The 13,415-nt window shown below is 39.4% G+C and overlaps 1 protein-coding gene across 1 annotated transcript in view; it reads right to left on the reverse strand.

Moving 5' to 3' along the window:
* LOC104836629 (potassium voltage-gated channel subfamily KQT member 1-like) overlaps positions 1 to 13,415 on the reverse strand; it is a 504,398-nt gene that overhangs the window by 453,831 nt on the left and 37,152 nt on the right. The window contains exons 3-4 of the mRNA XM_010575314.1: positions 6,052 to 6,178; positions 57 to 135 (exon numbers count right to left, since the gene is read on the reverse strand). Of these exons, the coding sequence (XP_010573616.1) occupies positions 57 to 135; positions 6,052 to 6,178 (206 nt within the window). The remainder of the gene's footprint in view (positions 1 to 56; positions 136 to 6,051; positions 6,179 to 13,415) is intronic.

The raw sequence follows: 13,415 nt of genomic DNA on the forward strand, positions 1-13,415 counted from the left end.
TAGACATCCAATAATATCTGCAGTTGTGAAGAGCTACAGTCACTAGAAGAACATACCTTATTGCAGAGGTGGCAAACACCTGTCCATTAGATCCTATGCTCAGAACAATAATTGATGCTACTACCACAATTAGATCTGTTAAAAAAAAAAAGAATGTATTAAATGTTAGCTCTCAGCACTGAAACACACAATGAATACAGACTGAGGAAAGCATTTTAAAAAAATAAATTAAGTAAGTTAGCTGAAATTTGGTGGGTAGTAAGTTAATGTAATAGTTTCACATCAAAAAACCAATGACTATAGTTTCTTCCATGACTGATGTAATAATGGAAATTTTAAAGATCCTGGAAGATCAGGCAGCTTGCCACAAAAATAACAAAGGCAAGGCATATGTACACCCTAGAAATGAATCCACATTTTGGATCAAGTCTCTTGACTTAAGAAGGAAAGTAAGGGTTTGCTTAGATCAGTAATGAAATGCATAAAGGCAAGTATCACGCACATATACACATACATACACTTAATTTAAAAATTGTATCAAAGATGTAAAGCCAAGTTTTCAAAGTTTAGGGAACTGTCAGAACAAAGGCTGCCTAAAAAGAATCAGAGTTGTTGTTTTACTTTGTGATACAGTCTTTAATTGTATGAAAAAATAATTGTTTCCAGAGTTTCATTTTTTTTCCACAACTCCACAGTTTACACAGTTCCAGCATTATACAATGCAAATGATGGATTGTGTTCACAGTGCCAGCATCCCTTATCTTCTCTTGTCCTAGTTCAGTGAACAGGTCTATTGCTTTTAATTATTGAACCCTGTTCTAACACTATTCTGAGAAGACATTTTTCTAATTTCCTCATAGGCGTTTCTGTGGTAATCCTCTTTAGAGCATCTAAATGCTTCACTTTCAAATTCTGATCAGAAAATAAAGGATAGTATTATAAATGGGTAGCAAATGTAGCCAGAATGAGGAAAAGTTTTGGTGAATTTTGCTTGCCAGTTTTAAACAGGCAGTACTTTATTCTTCAGAGCCCTTAACGTTATATAGCACTTCAAAAAAAAATAGTGCCTGCTGACTTCACTTGCAGCTGTGAGAGCTCAGAACCTCTGTAACCTGACTTCAAAGTCTTCATTTGGACATCCAGAAAATGAGGCACACTTGTGAAAACTGATTTAAATGACTGCCACAGAGTTTCCGTGTGATGCCTAGGCAAGATGCAGGATAGAATCCGACTTCAGAGGCAACAACAGTTGCCTTCAACAAGGGTAACTCTTTTCCCTCTCCTTTAAACATTCTCCTGCCTAATTTACAACAGGTATTTGCTGCAACAAATATTGCAGTGGTTCTACAACCAACAGCATCCTTCACTCTCTGACTTGGATTAAATTCCAGTAACAGTCTGATTTTTGCTGTAAAAGCAGGGATAGCACTCAATCAGTTTAAAGACTGTACTACAATAATTGTACCTTTATGAAAATGAAAATAAATATAGGGAGGGATAAGTTAAGGCTACAGAAAGAGCTTCCATTTTAGGATAATTTTAACTTTTGAGTATGTGACCTTCCAAATTTTATATGCTGTCCCTTTATCATGTACAAGTGTGAACATACATTTATAAACACACAGAATTTAGGGAGGGTTTTCTTCCCATCACATCATAATACAGCAATGCAAATGATGCACCCCATGCCCTTAGTAAATTATCAGACATATACATATCCATCCGATGACCAGCACTGAAGGATGAAAAGACTGACACTTAGGAAATTAGTTTCAATCAGGTAGTGACAGTAACATAGATTTTTCATTTCTACTTTCCAGTTTTCTGAAAATGTGTTCTACATGGTAGAGATATTTCTTTTTTTTTCCCCCTCAAACCTGTTCTTCTATCTCTACTTCTCTGTTCTAGTTTTCATGCCAGTTTCCAGCCTTTAGGCTTGTCATACTAATCCCAGGTTACTGGTTCAAACAATCCTTATTTACACTCTAGGTCTTCAGCGTATCCTTCTGCCCTTACACTGGCACCTTTCAATCCCATGTATTTTCAGCCCCTACTTTTTCTCCTTCAACCTCCTGCTTGCTTGTCAGTCTCTTTATATGTCCTCCTCCCAGATCCTTACATCAGCATCCATCCTCCTGTCATTTCACCGAGCCTGTATGTCCCAGTCCATTCCTCCTACCCCAACACTTCACCTCAGCATTCGAGCATGGTATTTTCCCTTTCCGTGTGTCCTGGGCAGTTTCAGGAAGAGCACTATAAAACCAAAATCAACAGATTTTCCACTTACAGCCCCAGCACTGCTGCTCTGATAAACCTGAAATTTGAATTCTGCAAGCTCACTGCAGATTGAATCTTTGATGAATATAAAAGCATTCTCTAGCAGGGTGTTTTAAGCATAAACAAGCTACCAATTTTTCAGAGGCTTGTTAGTCAGTCAGCTTGGAGTTGATTTTCAGTGAAAAGCAAAAGGCTATTTTCTCATTAAGTTTCAAGTATCTGCTTCAAAGTGTGGAAGTGCTAGTGCTTCTCCACAAGAAATCGCCAGAATTGACTTTTTCAGGAACAGCTTAAGCATTTTGCATGAAACGTCTCCACAGGACTCAAACTGAATCAGACACTTGGCATGGAAAATATCAGGATAAAGAGCCAACATTTGTTTAAATAACTTTTTCAACTCTAACAAGCATTAGTATTTAGATTAGTATTACATTAGTATTTATGTTAGTTCTTAAAAAAAGAAAGTGTCAGGAAGCCTTGGTAATTATAAAAATTGAATTCCAGTAATTTATAAACAGCGATATGTGGATATCCTTCTCAAACATTCTACCTACTTACATGTTTGCAAACATGTCTGTATATACACGAGGTGTAGAGAGACAAAAATGACATAGCATCTTCTATATACTATGTGCACTACATATGTCGATGACAGACCTACATAAACCACATTCCCTGCAATTTAGCATGTGTAGTACACAGCTTTGAAAACCTCATCCACTGCTAGTCTACTGTCCCCATGGCTTACTCTTATGTTCTGAATTCTTGAGAAATTCCAAACAGCTGCCATTTTTATCTAAAAAAATCAGCTTGCCAGTGAAATATTGCTTGGTTATGCATAAACTTCAGCACAGCACATAGCAATACCTATAATGCAGCTTACTTGAGTACTGCTTTTTTTGAGGAAATTCTAATGTTCTCACAAGTTTACTTTCTAGTATGCAATTCTCAGCTTTTTTATTAAAAGCAATTAATCCTTTTAAAATTTAAAACAGTAAAAATATTTGCATTTGTATTTTAATTTTTAGTTGCCAGAGTATTTTACAGAATGTAAATAGCCCTCAGCTTTCAGGTGTGTTCTTAGTAGTCCGGAGATAATATGTCGTCCATAAGGACTTAAATTAAACAGATTATATGCACACATTTGAATTTGATTTACATCACATTCTTTTTTGCTGAACTTTTGTGTTCTATCGGCACTTCATAAATTAGGTTTATACAAGGTAACTGGAGCTTTACGTACCAGGTGCTGATGCTTTTTCAGAGCTGTATACATAACCATTTAAAGGTGCTCATAAATAAAGTTCTATTGTCCTTTACTTAAGGACAATATGAGATGGACACATATATGTGGACTCAGGTCTTTGCACCAGTAACTTATGTCCCCCTTATATCTTTCAAACTGCATGCTGTCAAAGCCAGGAGAAACAAAAGTTAATTCCTAAATTGGTTCTTTGTGACATTTTCTGCAACAACAACAAAAGGATAAAAGAGGTTGTGAAATGATATTCTCCTGATTTTTCCTGTGCTTGGTACCTGCCTTTCATAAAACCCTAATTAGGGGATTTTCAGAAGCATTTAGCTTCTAACCTAACCCTACTGAAATAGTAAGTAATGGAAGTGTTAAATCAGAATTTAGGAAAAGTATCAGTATTACAGCTTCTGCCATAGTACATGAGCACTGCACACTCTTTAAACATGCTCACTCTGTGAACTAGGGAATGAAGAAGCATGGACAGACAAATTGATTTTTCTACAGATTCTTGGTATGCTGGGAATGAATTCAATCTATGTCTCCTGACAGGTTCTTTAATTATAGAATTCTCTTTTCTCACTTACATGTAATCACCTATAATCTGTCTGCAAAGAGGAGAAAAATTAGGCTAACTTTAGAAAATCTACCTAAGAAAGAAAAAATTTTGATTTACAAGGTAGAGAAGTTGCATCATTTTCCATTTTAGATAAAATTTTTAAAGACCGTTCAAGAAATAGTGTGCCCCCTATTTTCCTTCCCCAGTTATAGAAATTGCACATTAACATACTATTTTATGCAGCATGGAATACAATAATATTAAACAAGCTTATAAAATAAAGTAATAACTAGGCTTGACTATTAATCTCTTTCTGGTAGTAAGCACCAAACCAGTTTTTATTTACAATAAGAGAGAGGAAAAAAGGAAAGAGAATGGCAGAAATTAAAGAAGTTCAAAACTGCTACCCAAGTTGAACTTTCTAAGAATTAATCCAAATTTTAGTGTGGACAAAAACTCATAAAGGAAATCTCTCTGATTTCAAAGACATTTCAATTATATTTTCTGATTTTAAAATAAAGACTTTTACATGAATGCAAAAGTAAAATTAATACCTTATTTTTTACATTCTGTACTAATACTTTAATTTATTTTTCTATAGCGTTTGTATTTTATGCTTGTTGATTTGAAAATGATAGGATGAGTCAGTATGATTCTATCATTCACAGCAAATGTATTTCCCAAGTTTAGCTATTTGGATTAGTGTAGACACAGTTCCATCTGCATTTGATATGCAAAAACAAATCTTGACTTTAAATGTATTGTATTCTTAGGTGAACTTTAAATGTAAAAACAGTACTGATACCTTTCAATGCACAACCAGCTGTAGTCATTCTTAGCTTTTCTTAACAAAAACCAGCGTATCTTCTCCAAGGGCTATACAAACATTAATGTTTACTGTGGAAGATGCACAATACCAGTATAAAGAACCACCATCAAGTTGAAATCATAGTTTAATGGGAGTGCCACATTTTCTCCTGCACCTGTGTACTCTAACATACCTACCTAAGAAGCATTTCTTAATTGAAAGAGAAGTCAAGAACACCATGAGTAGAAAAAAGTTACCTATAGACTTCACAGTTGGATCATGAAACTATAACAGTTCTAGAAGCAGCTAAAGAATTTCTTTGTATGTAATGAAACACTTCTTTCTCAAAAACCCAAACCTGAGTACAGTATCTCGTCACATTATTCACTACCCACATCTAGATGTATAATAGAATATGTTGTTTCCTGAGTTTTTGCACCAAGTTTCATAAAGTCACAGATGGTTAAGGAAAGCCTTTTCACTTCTCCCACTTTGCTTTATTTAAAACTCAATGAGTTGATATTTGAGCAACGTAAAATTCACAGCTCTACTGGAGTCTATATAAAATCACAGGCTTAAAAAAGAAACACTGATTTTATGGTGTACTACAATTTTGTCCGAATATCACCTTTTATTAATCCCTCACTGTTTCACAGGTTCTATTATTCACCTCTCCCCCTAAGCTCTCTCCTACTCCAGAGGTGCTACCCACAATAGTCCCTCAAACTATCTAAAACGGCTTAATGTTAGTACTACCTGGGGGCATTTTTCCTGAGTTATACTTTGCACGTTCCCATGTTTTTCCCAATTCATACTCACCTTTGTGTTTGCTTTCTACAGCAGACCTAAGAAAGGATTTTGTGTTCAAAATTTGTCAGTTTTCTCCAATTACACAAGTAGATTTAGTAAAGATTTCTTGACTTCACAATTTTACCTTTCTTATGCTGATGTCTGCCTGGGTCTCACAGCCATATTTTAAACGTTCAGTTCTAGCAATCCAAAAGAATAAGTAATTGCATAGGTTCACAAAGTAGATAAATGCTTGAGTGATAGACATAGCTCAGAATTGCAACACAGTCTCTGCAGTAGTTGAGACCTTTATTTTAAAATGGATGATAATAGCAAAGTTAAGGCAAAAAAGAGTTTAAATCTTACCGATAATTGATATTGGCTTTCTGGCAAACCGTATTCTTCCCTGGAGGCCAACATACTTACTCCTGCAGCCTGCAGACCACAATCGGACCACATATTCAGCACCAAAAAACACAACCAGAACTATTTCCTATCAGAATTAAAAGGAAAAAATATCAGTTTTTTTCATTAAAAGACAGACTACAGTTTGCACATCTAATTTATTCCCATGACTAAATACAAATAAACTTGTTGAGATGAAAGATGCAATAAAAAGGAATGTTCTTAATCTGTTCACTTTTTATATGCATATGCCAGCTAGCACATAAAAAGGAGATATAATCTGTTCCTGAATGTGATTTGCATGAATAAAAGGATGGTTTAAACTCCATTCCATCAGTATATCACAGGAAAAAACCACAATATTATTCTTTTTTTTCTTTCCAAAACTTAAAATTTTTAAGAATAAGAAATGGAGGGAGGCTACAAGCATATCTTTCCTAAAACTAACAAGTATATGAAACATTTCTAGATCATGAAACAGAATTTATAAACATAAAACCAGAACGTGCAATGTCAACTTTTGTATATTCAAAATAGAATCATAGAATATCTCAAGTTGGAAGGGACGCATAAGGATCATCAAGTCCAACTCCCTGCTCCTTGCAGGACTACCTAAAACTAAACCATATGACTAAAAGCATCATCCAGAGGCTCCTTGAACTCTGTCAAGCTTGGTGCTCCCTCAGGAGCCCGTTCCAGTAACTGACCACCCTCTCAGTGAAGAACCTTTTCCTAATCTCCAGTCTGAACTTCCCCTGATGCAGCTTTATTCCATTTCCTTGTGTCCTATCACTGCTCACCAGAGAGAGATCAGTACCTCCCACTCCACTGCCACTGTTGACGAAGTTGTAGACTGTGATGAGGTCACTCCTCAGCCTTCTCTTCTCCAAGCTGAACAAACCAAATGACCTCATCCGCTATTTGTAGGTCTTGCCTTCAAGGCCTTTCACCATCTTGGTAGCCCTTCTCCGGACACACTCTAATAGTATGATGTCCTTCTTATATTGAGGCGTCCTAAACTGTTCAAGGTGGGGCCACACCAGTGCAGTGGAGAGTGGGACAATCACCATCCTCGACCAGCTAGCTATGCTGTGCTTGATGCACCCCAGGACACGGTTGGCCCTTTTGGCTGCCAGGGCACACTGTTGACTCATATTCAACTTGTCATCAACCCAAACCCCCAGATCTCTTTCCAAAGGGCTGCTCTCCAGCCTCTCATCCCCCAATTTGTATGTCTAACCAGGATTTCCCCAACCCAGGTGGCGAATCTAGTGCTTGGTCTCGCTAAATTTCATACAGTTGGTGATTGCCCAGCTCTCTAGTCTATCCAGATCTCCCCGTAAGGCCTCTCTACCTTTGAGGGAGTCCACAGCTCCTCCTAGTTTAGTACCATTGGCAAGTTTACTTCATGTACATTCAAATCCTGCATCCAGATCATTTATAAAAACATTAAAGAGCACTGGCCCTAAAATTGAGCACTAGGGAACCTCACTGGTGACTGGCCGTCACCCTGATGTAATCCCATTTACTATAACCCTCTGAGCCCAACCCATCAGCCAATTGCTCACTCAACGTATTATGGACTTGTCTAGCTGTGTGCTGGACAGTTTATCCAGAAGGATACTGTGAGAGCCAGTATCAAAAACTTTGCTAAAATCCAAACCCACCACATCTACTGACTTCCCTTGGTCAACTATGGGTGACCTTGTCATAACTGGAAATTAATTTGGTTAAGCAGGACTTTCCCCTCATGAAACTGTGCTGGCTATGACCAATGATTGCATTGTCTCTCAAGTGTTTTTTGGTAACTTGCAGAATAACCTTCTCCATAATTTTTCCAGGCACTGAAGCGAGACTGACAGGCCTGTAATTACCAGGGTCTTCCTTCTTACCCTTCTTGAAAATTGGAACAACATTTGCTAGCTTCCAGTCAGTTAGGACCTCTCCAGACTCCCAAGACCATTGAAAAATAATGGAGAGAGGTCCCACAATGACATCAGCCAGTTCTTTCAGTACCCTGGGATGAATCCCATTGGGCCCCACAGATTTATGCGCATCCAGCTGAAGCAGCAAGTCTTGAACATGTTCAGGGGCGGCTGGGAGTTTATCATCCCTGCAAGCATGGTCTTCCAACACAGGGCTCTGGGGTTCCCAGGGCCCATCATCGGTGTTGAAGACAGAGGGGAAGAAGGCAATAAATGTCTCCGCTTTGTTTACGTTCCTGTTTGTGAGGTGACCAACCTCGTCAAGTGACGACCCAATGCTATTTCTGATTCTCCTTTTGCTATTAACATATTTAAGAGATGGTTCTTAAAAAGTAACCAGCATTCATGGACCCCAACACCTTCAAAAGCAGATTCCCAGGGGACCTCACTAACTAGATCATTCAGCAGCCCGAAGTCTGCTCTCCCCATATCCAGGATCAAAGTTTTGCTGGCAGTTCTTCTCCTATCGCCAACTTTTGAAACTCAACTATTTTGTGGTCACTGTGACCAAGACAGCCACCAATCACCAGTTGGCCCACAAGTCCCTCTCTGTATACAAACAACAAATCTAGCAGGGTACCTTTCCTAGTCAGATACCTGCACCAAGAAGTTATCTTCAACATGCTTCAGAAATTTCCTGGACCTGTTTGTGTCCACTCTGTGATATTTCCAGTTGATGTTTGGGAAGTTAAAATCACCCATAAGGACAAAAAGGCAGCTGATCTAGAGATTCCTTGTAGAATAAGTCATCGGTGTTGTCATCCTGGCTGGGTGGTCGATAGTAGACCCCCACAAGAACACCTACTTTATTTGCTTTCCCCTTCATCCTTACCCAAAGGCTCTCAACCATGCCATCACCAACTGTAAGTGTCATACAATCCAACTCCTCCCTTACATACAGCACCCCCACCCCCACCTTGCCTGCCCTGCCTACCCCTCTGGAAGATCCTATGACCGTCCATCATGGCACCCCAGTCAGAGGACTCATCCCACCAGGTTTCACTTATGCTGATGACGTTGTAGCTCTGCGACTAGGCCAAAGCTTCTAGCTCCTCTTGTTTATTCCTCATGCTGTGCGCATTAGTTTAGAGACATTTCAGATGTGCTCCAGTGTACTCAGCACATCGTGGAGCAGACTGAAGGACCTTGCTAGCACACCGTCCCTCAAACATTGGCATACGACCCCCAGGCTTATCTCTAGCAAGTCTGGTTTTAACCCTTTCCCCCTTCAAATCTAGTTTAAAGCTCTTTCAGTGAGCCCTGGTAACTCCTGCGCAAAGATCCTTTCCCCCATTTGAGACAGGTGTACCCCGTCTGTCACCAGCAGGCCTGGTGTCATGTAGACAGATCAAAAACCCCGAAATTCTGCCAGTGGCACCAGGCTCAGAGCCAGGTATTGATCTGCTGGGTCTTCCTGTTTCTTCCCTCACCATTCCCTGCAACTGGAAGGATAGAGGAGAACACTACTTGTGCTCCTGATCTCTTCACCCGTCGTCCCAGGGCTTTGAAGTCTCTCTTGATTGCCCTTGGACTTCTTATTGCAACTTCATCACTGCCTACCTGAAAAATCAATAATGGATAATAATCTGAGGGCCGTACCAGGGTAGGAAGTTTTCTGTTCATGTCTTTAACCCGGGCACAAGGGAGGCAGCAGACTTCCCTAGAAGTGAGTCCAGTCTGCATATTGGGAACAGCCTGCAGCCTGACACTTGAGTGGCAGCATGCTCCCATTGGAGCCCTGTCTTGGAAGCTGCGCCGGTCGTGGTGGGCACAGAGTTTAAAGAAGGCACAGCCTTCTGCTAGGTGGATACCATTGCTCCACGGTCAAGCCGGCAGAGCTACAGCACCCTTCCTGCATGCATACTGCTGCACCATGCCCTGTGTTGCCCTCCCTGGTTGCTAGCACTCCCTACAGGTTTCTTGGGGGGGGGGGTTCAGCCCCAACCAGGTCTTGTCAACTGCTGTCATGCAAGCTGTGGGCTCCTGGTGGGTCTCTCGGCTCCCTCCGAGGTCGCCCCCATTCAGGAGCCCTCCCCACGCACTGCGCTGGAGCGCTCTGCTGCAGGTCCTGCCAGTACTGGAGCTGCTCACCTTGGTGACTGAGGCGAGCAATATCTATACAGCGTATAAAATAAATGAATTATCTGTATTTTAGTATTGCTGCCCTCTATAGCACTATACTGTAAAGCACTTGTGCATAACCAAGGATCAGTATACTTTGAGATACTTCTAAAGAAAGTGGATTAGTAAAGATCGCAACATGGACAGATTTGTTGAGATCTTTGTTCCTTCCTTCCTTGTTTTCCTCCGCCATTGCAATATGCTAGCACAACAAAAATACAGCTTCTAGGCTTTGTTCCAACCCAAGCTGTATCCAGTAACTCAGAGTCACCAAACACCTCCTACATAAATTACAGCTTTGGAAAATATTTGTATTTTAACTTAAACATGCTTGCAATCTGCACCTGGGGAATTCTAAAGCACCCAAAGAGTGAACACACTTAAATTACAATTTTCACTGAATAACAATACCAACATGTCTTTAAAACTGACATTCTGAATGGCTGAAAAGAGACCAAATATTTCAAAGCTGAAAAAACAAATAAGAAAAACTCTACACTAATATGCAAAACTTCGTATCAATTTTGATTTTTAACAAAATTAGGTTAACAATTCTGTATTCACTTCTACCTCCTTGTTTTGCCTGGAATGAGAACCAAGAAAATATGCAGGCTTCCTCTGTTTTCATGGCACTTGCAGGCTGGCTAAAACCAAGGATTAGTAGAAAGCTAAGAAAGTTTACAGCACAGTTTGAAGGCAGAAGCACAAGAAAATACACAGCAAATTAGCTCCACAAGTTTGACTTTTTAAATTAACGTATTATCTGGAGCTTCTACAAGTAATACTTCTAAGTTTGTGCTCTGTCTGAAATCTAAATACAAACATTTATTCAAGCATATCACTCAAAGCACAATTCAAGAACGATCCTCAAATGAAAACAATTCTTGCATTTCAGAAATCTTGCAAAATGCTCTCTCACTCATTAAATTGTCTACATTTTTAGCAGGTTCCTGGTATCATCACTCAGTAGCATTTTTTTCAAGTCTCTTATTAAGGATCTCTTATTTCCACCAAAGAAAGCAGAACACTGTCTATATGGACCTAATAGACCTGCTGGATGAATGCACTGAAGCTTTGCAGTAGACTATGAAGTCATGAGCATTTCTTTCTGTAATTAGGCAGAAAGCTAGTACCAAAGCTTGAACTGAAAGAGCATTTCTGAAGCAAACAGTTCCACGTCCTTATCTGCAGACTAAAATGGCTGAGCTCTACTGAGCTCCACCTCAGAAATACATGTATTTGCAGTCTTAGAGGAAGAAACACTATTAGAAAGCATAGCTTATGCGACTTCGTTGACAATGTTGGTAACTTATCCTTTCACAAGGGAAGATATCCATAGCAATTCAAATGAAAACAAACGTGCCATCCAACTGCATCAAAAGCATGCTTCTGCCACTCAGTGGCAGTTTATTCAATGTCGGTCCTAACAGACAACACTGATGGCAGTGGAAGAATCATTACTACAGAAACTGCGTATTAGAATCACTGGGTCAGTTAGGTAAAAAATTCCGTGGAAAGGAGACAAGCAGATAAGCGCTGAGGAAGCAAAAACTTCTTAGACTTAGGTTATTCCTTGGTGATCCTCTGAGAGTACTTTTAAAATTTTAAATTAAAACTATAACTGGCCTGAGGGTATTTTATTCTCAAGGCAAATTCCAGAACCTATGATTTTATTTCAGCTACCAGCAAGAACCCATCTTGGTTACATCCAGGAAACCCTGCCGAAGTCAATAAGGTTGCATAGTCTATGGAAAGGAAAAATAAATTGTTGACAGGAATGAGGAAGGAGGAGGAATCTACATCTTCAATAAATTTGGAATTAATTACTGATCTCAGTTTATTTTGTCCTGAACAGGTGTCCACATTACCAAAACCACAGCAATTAACACATTTGTTGGCAGCCTCAGACAGGCCAAAGACCAAAAGAGCATGGAAACTGGACAAACATCACAGCTCTATAGGTGGTCCCTCCAAAAAAAAAAACCAACCAAAAAAAGGAAGATTATGAAACTTACACTGTTGTTGTGTATACTGTAATGAAAAATCGAAGACATCCATTCCCAGGGCTGTCAAGGCTGATCAAGCTTCACCTCACTAAATTCACTTTTAAAAAAGCCCTAACCTGCCTCCTTTTCCTCCTATACACATAAACACTTTTCAGAACCTTAAATTTATTACCTCATATTTACCCTCTGGTAAAGAAAAAAAAACCCCAGCAATCTTCTGGAAAGTCAGAAAAAATACTTGTTCTCACCAAAATGGCAACAAAAGATGGTGAGGAGTTGCTGTGGACAAAACATGAACCAGAAAAAAACTGCACAAAAAATCAGCAAATTAAATAGTATGCCAAATATGCTCCTGATGATTGACATCCATCTGTATGTCAGTTTGAGATCCTTCTCCAGCATTCTGAAATTTTCCAGAACCCTTGCTTTCAAAATGGGATTATACTCACAAGGATCCCACAAAATTTTTTATTTAGGCTCCCAGCAGTTATTTTTCCCCTTCTCCTGCAAGTAGTGAAGGAAGAAATACATGATGAAGGATTCTCAGCAGATTTCATAAACTTGGAAAGCCATTTGGCATCAACAGAAGTCAGGGATGAACTCCCCTAATGAAATCAAAACCAAAAATAACAAGTAGGAACAAACCATTACCTCAAAAAAATAAGAGCCACATCAGGCTTGATCAAAATAGAGCTAATAAATACCCTTGGGTACTCTGTCTAGAATCAGCTTCGAGTGTGAGCCTTCCATTTTTCTCAGCAACCCTTCTCTGAACTCCTGTGAGGAAAGAAAGGGAAAGCAAAACTGCACATCCATTGAACAGAACAGTTGCCACAAACTGTCAGGACATTTACCATGACCCACTGAAGGATCACGGGACAGGTGTGGAAAACACAGAGCATCATCCTTTGGGGCACTGAATCTGCTGCAGAGGCACAGCCCAAGGCACGCTGTATTGACAAGCGTACCAGTGGAGAGGGTCTTTAGGCAGTAGTGCAACTCGAATTAGCTTCCAGGAAGTGGAGCACAGAGTAAGGAAACAACAGTACGGGCCAGATCCTTCACACTCACATGTTAGGCTCTTCCTGTTTTGTTAGTGGTAAAGGATACTCTTGGCAATTCAAATTGCCACAGTAATACTAGGGAAAGCATTTAACATGCAGTAATTGCCTAACCACTGTAAAGAACTGACATATAATATAATTACAGATTT

This window comes from Haliaeetus leucocephalus, unplaced genomic scaffold (genome assembly GCF_000737465.1).
Source record: "Haliaeetus leucocephalus isolate CR32 unplaced genomic scaffold, Haliaeetus_leucocephalus-4.0 Scaffold473, whole genome shotgun sequence".
Classification (NCBI taxonomy): Eukaryota; Metazoa; Chordata; class Aves; order Accipitriformes; family Accipitridae; genus Haliaeetus; species Haliaeetus leucocephalus.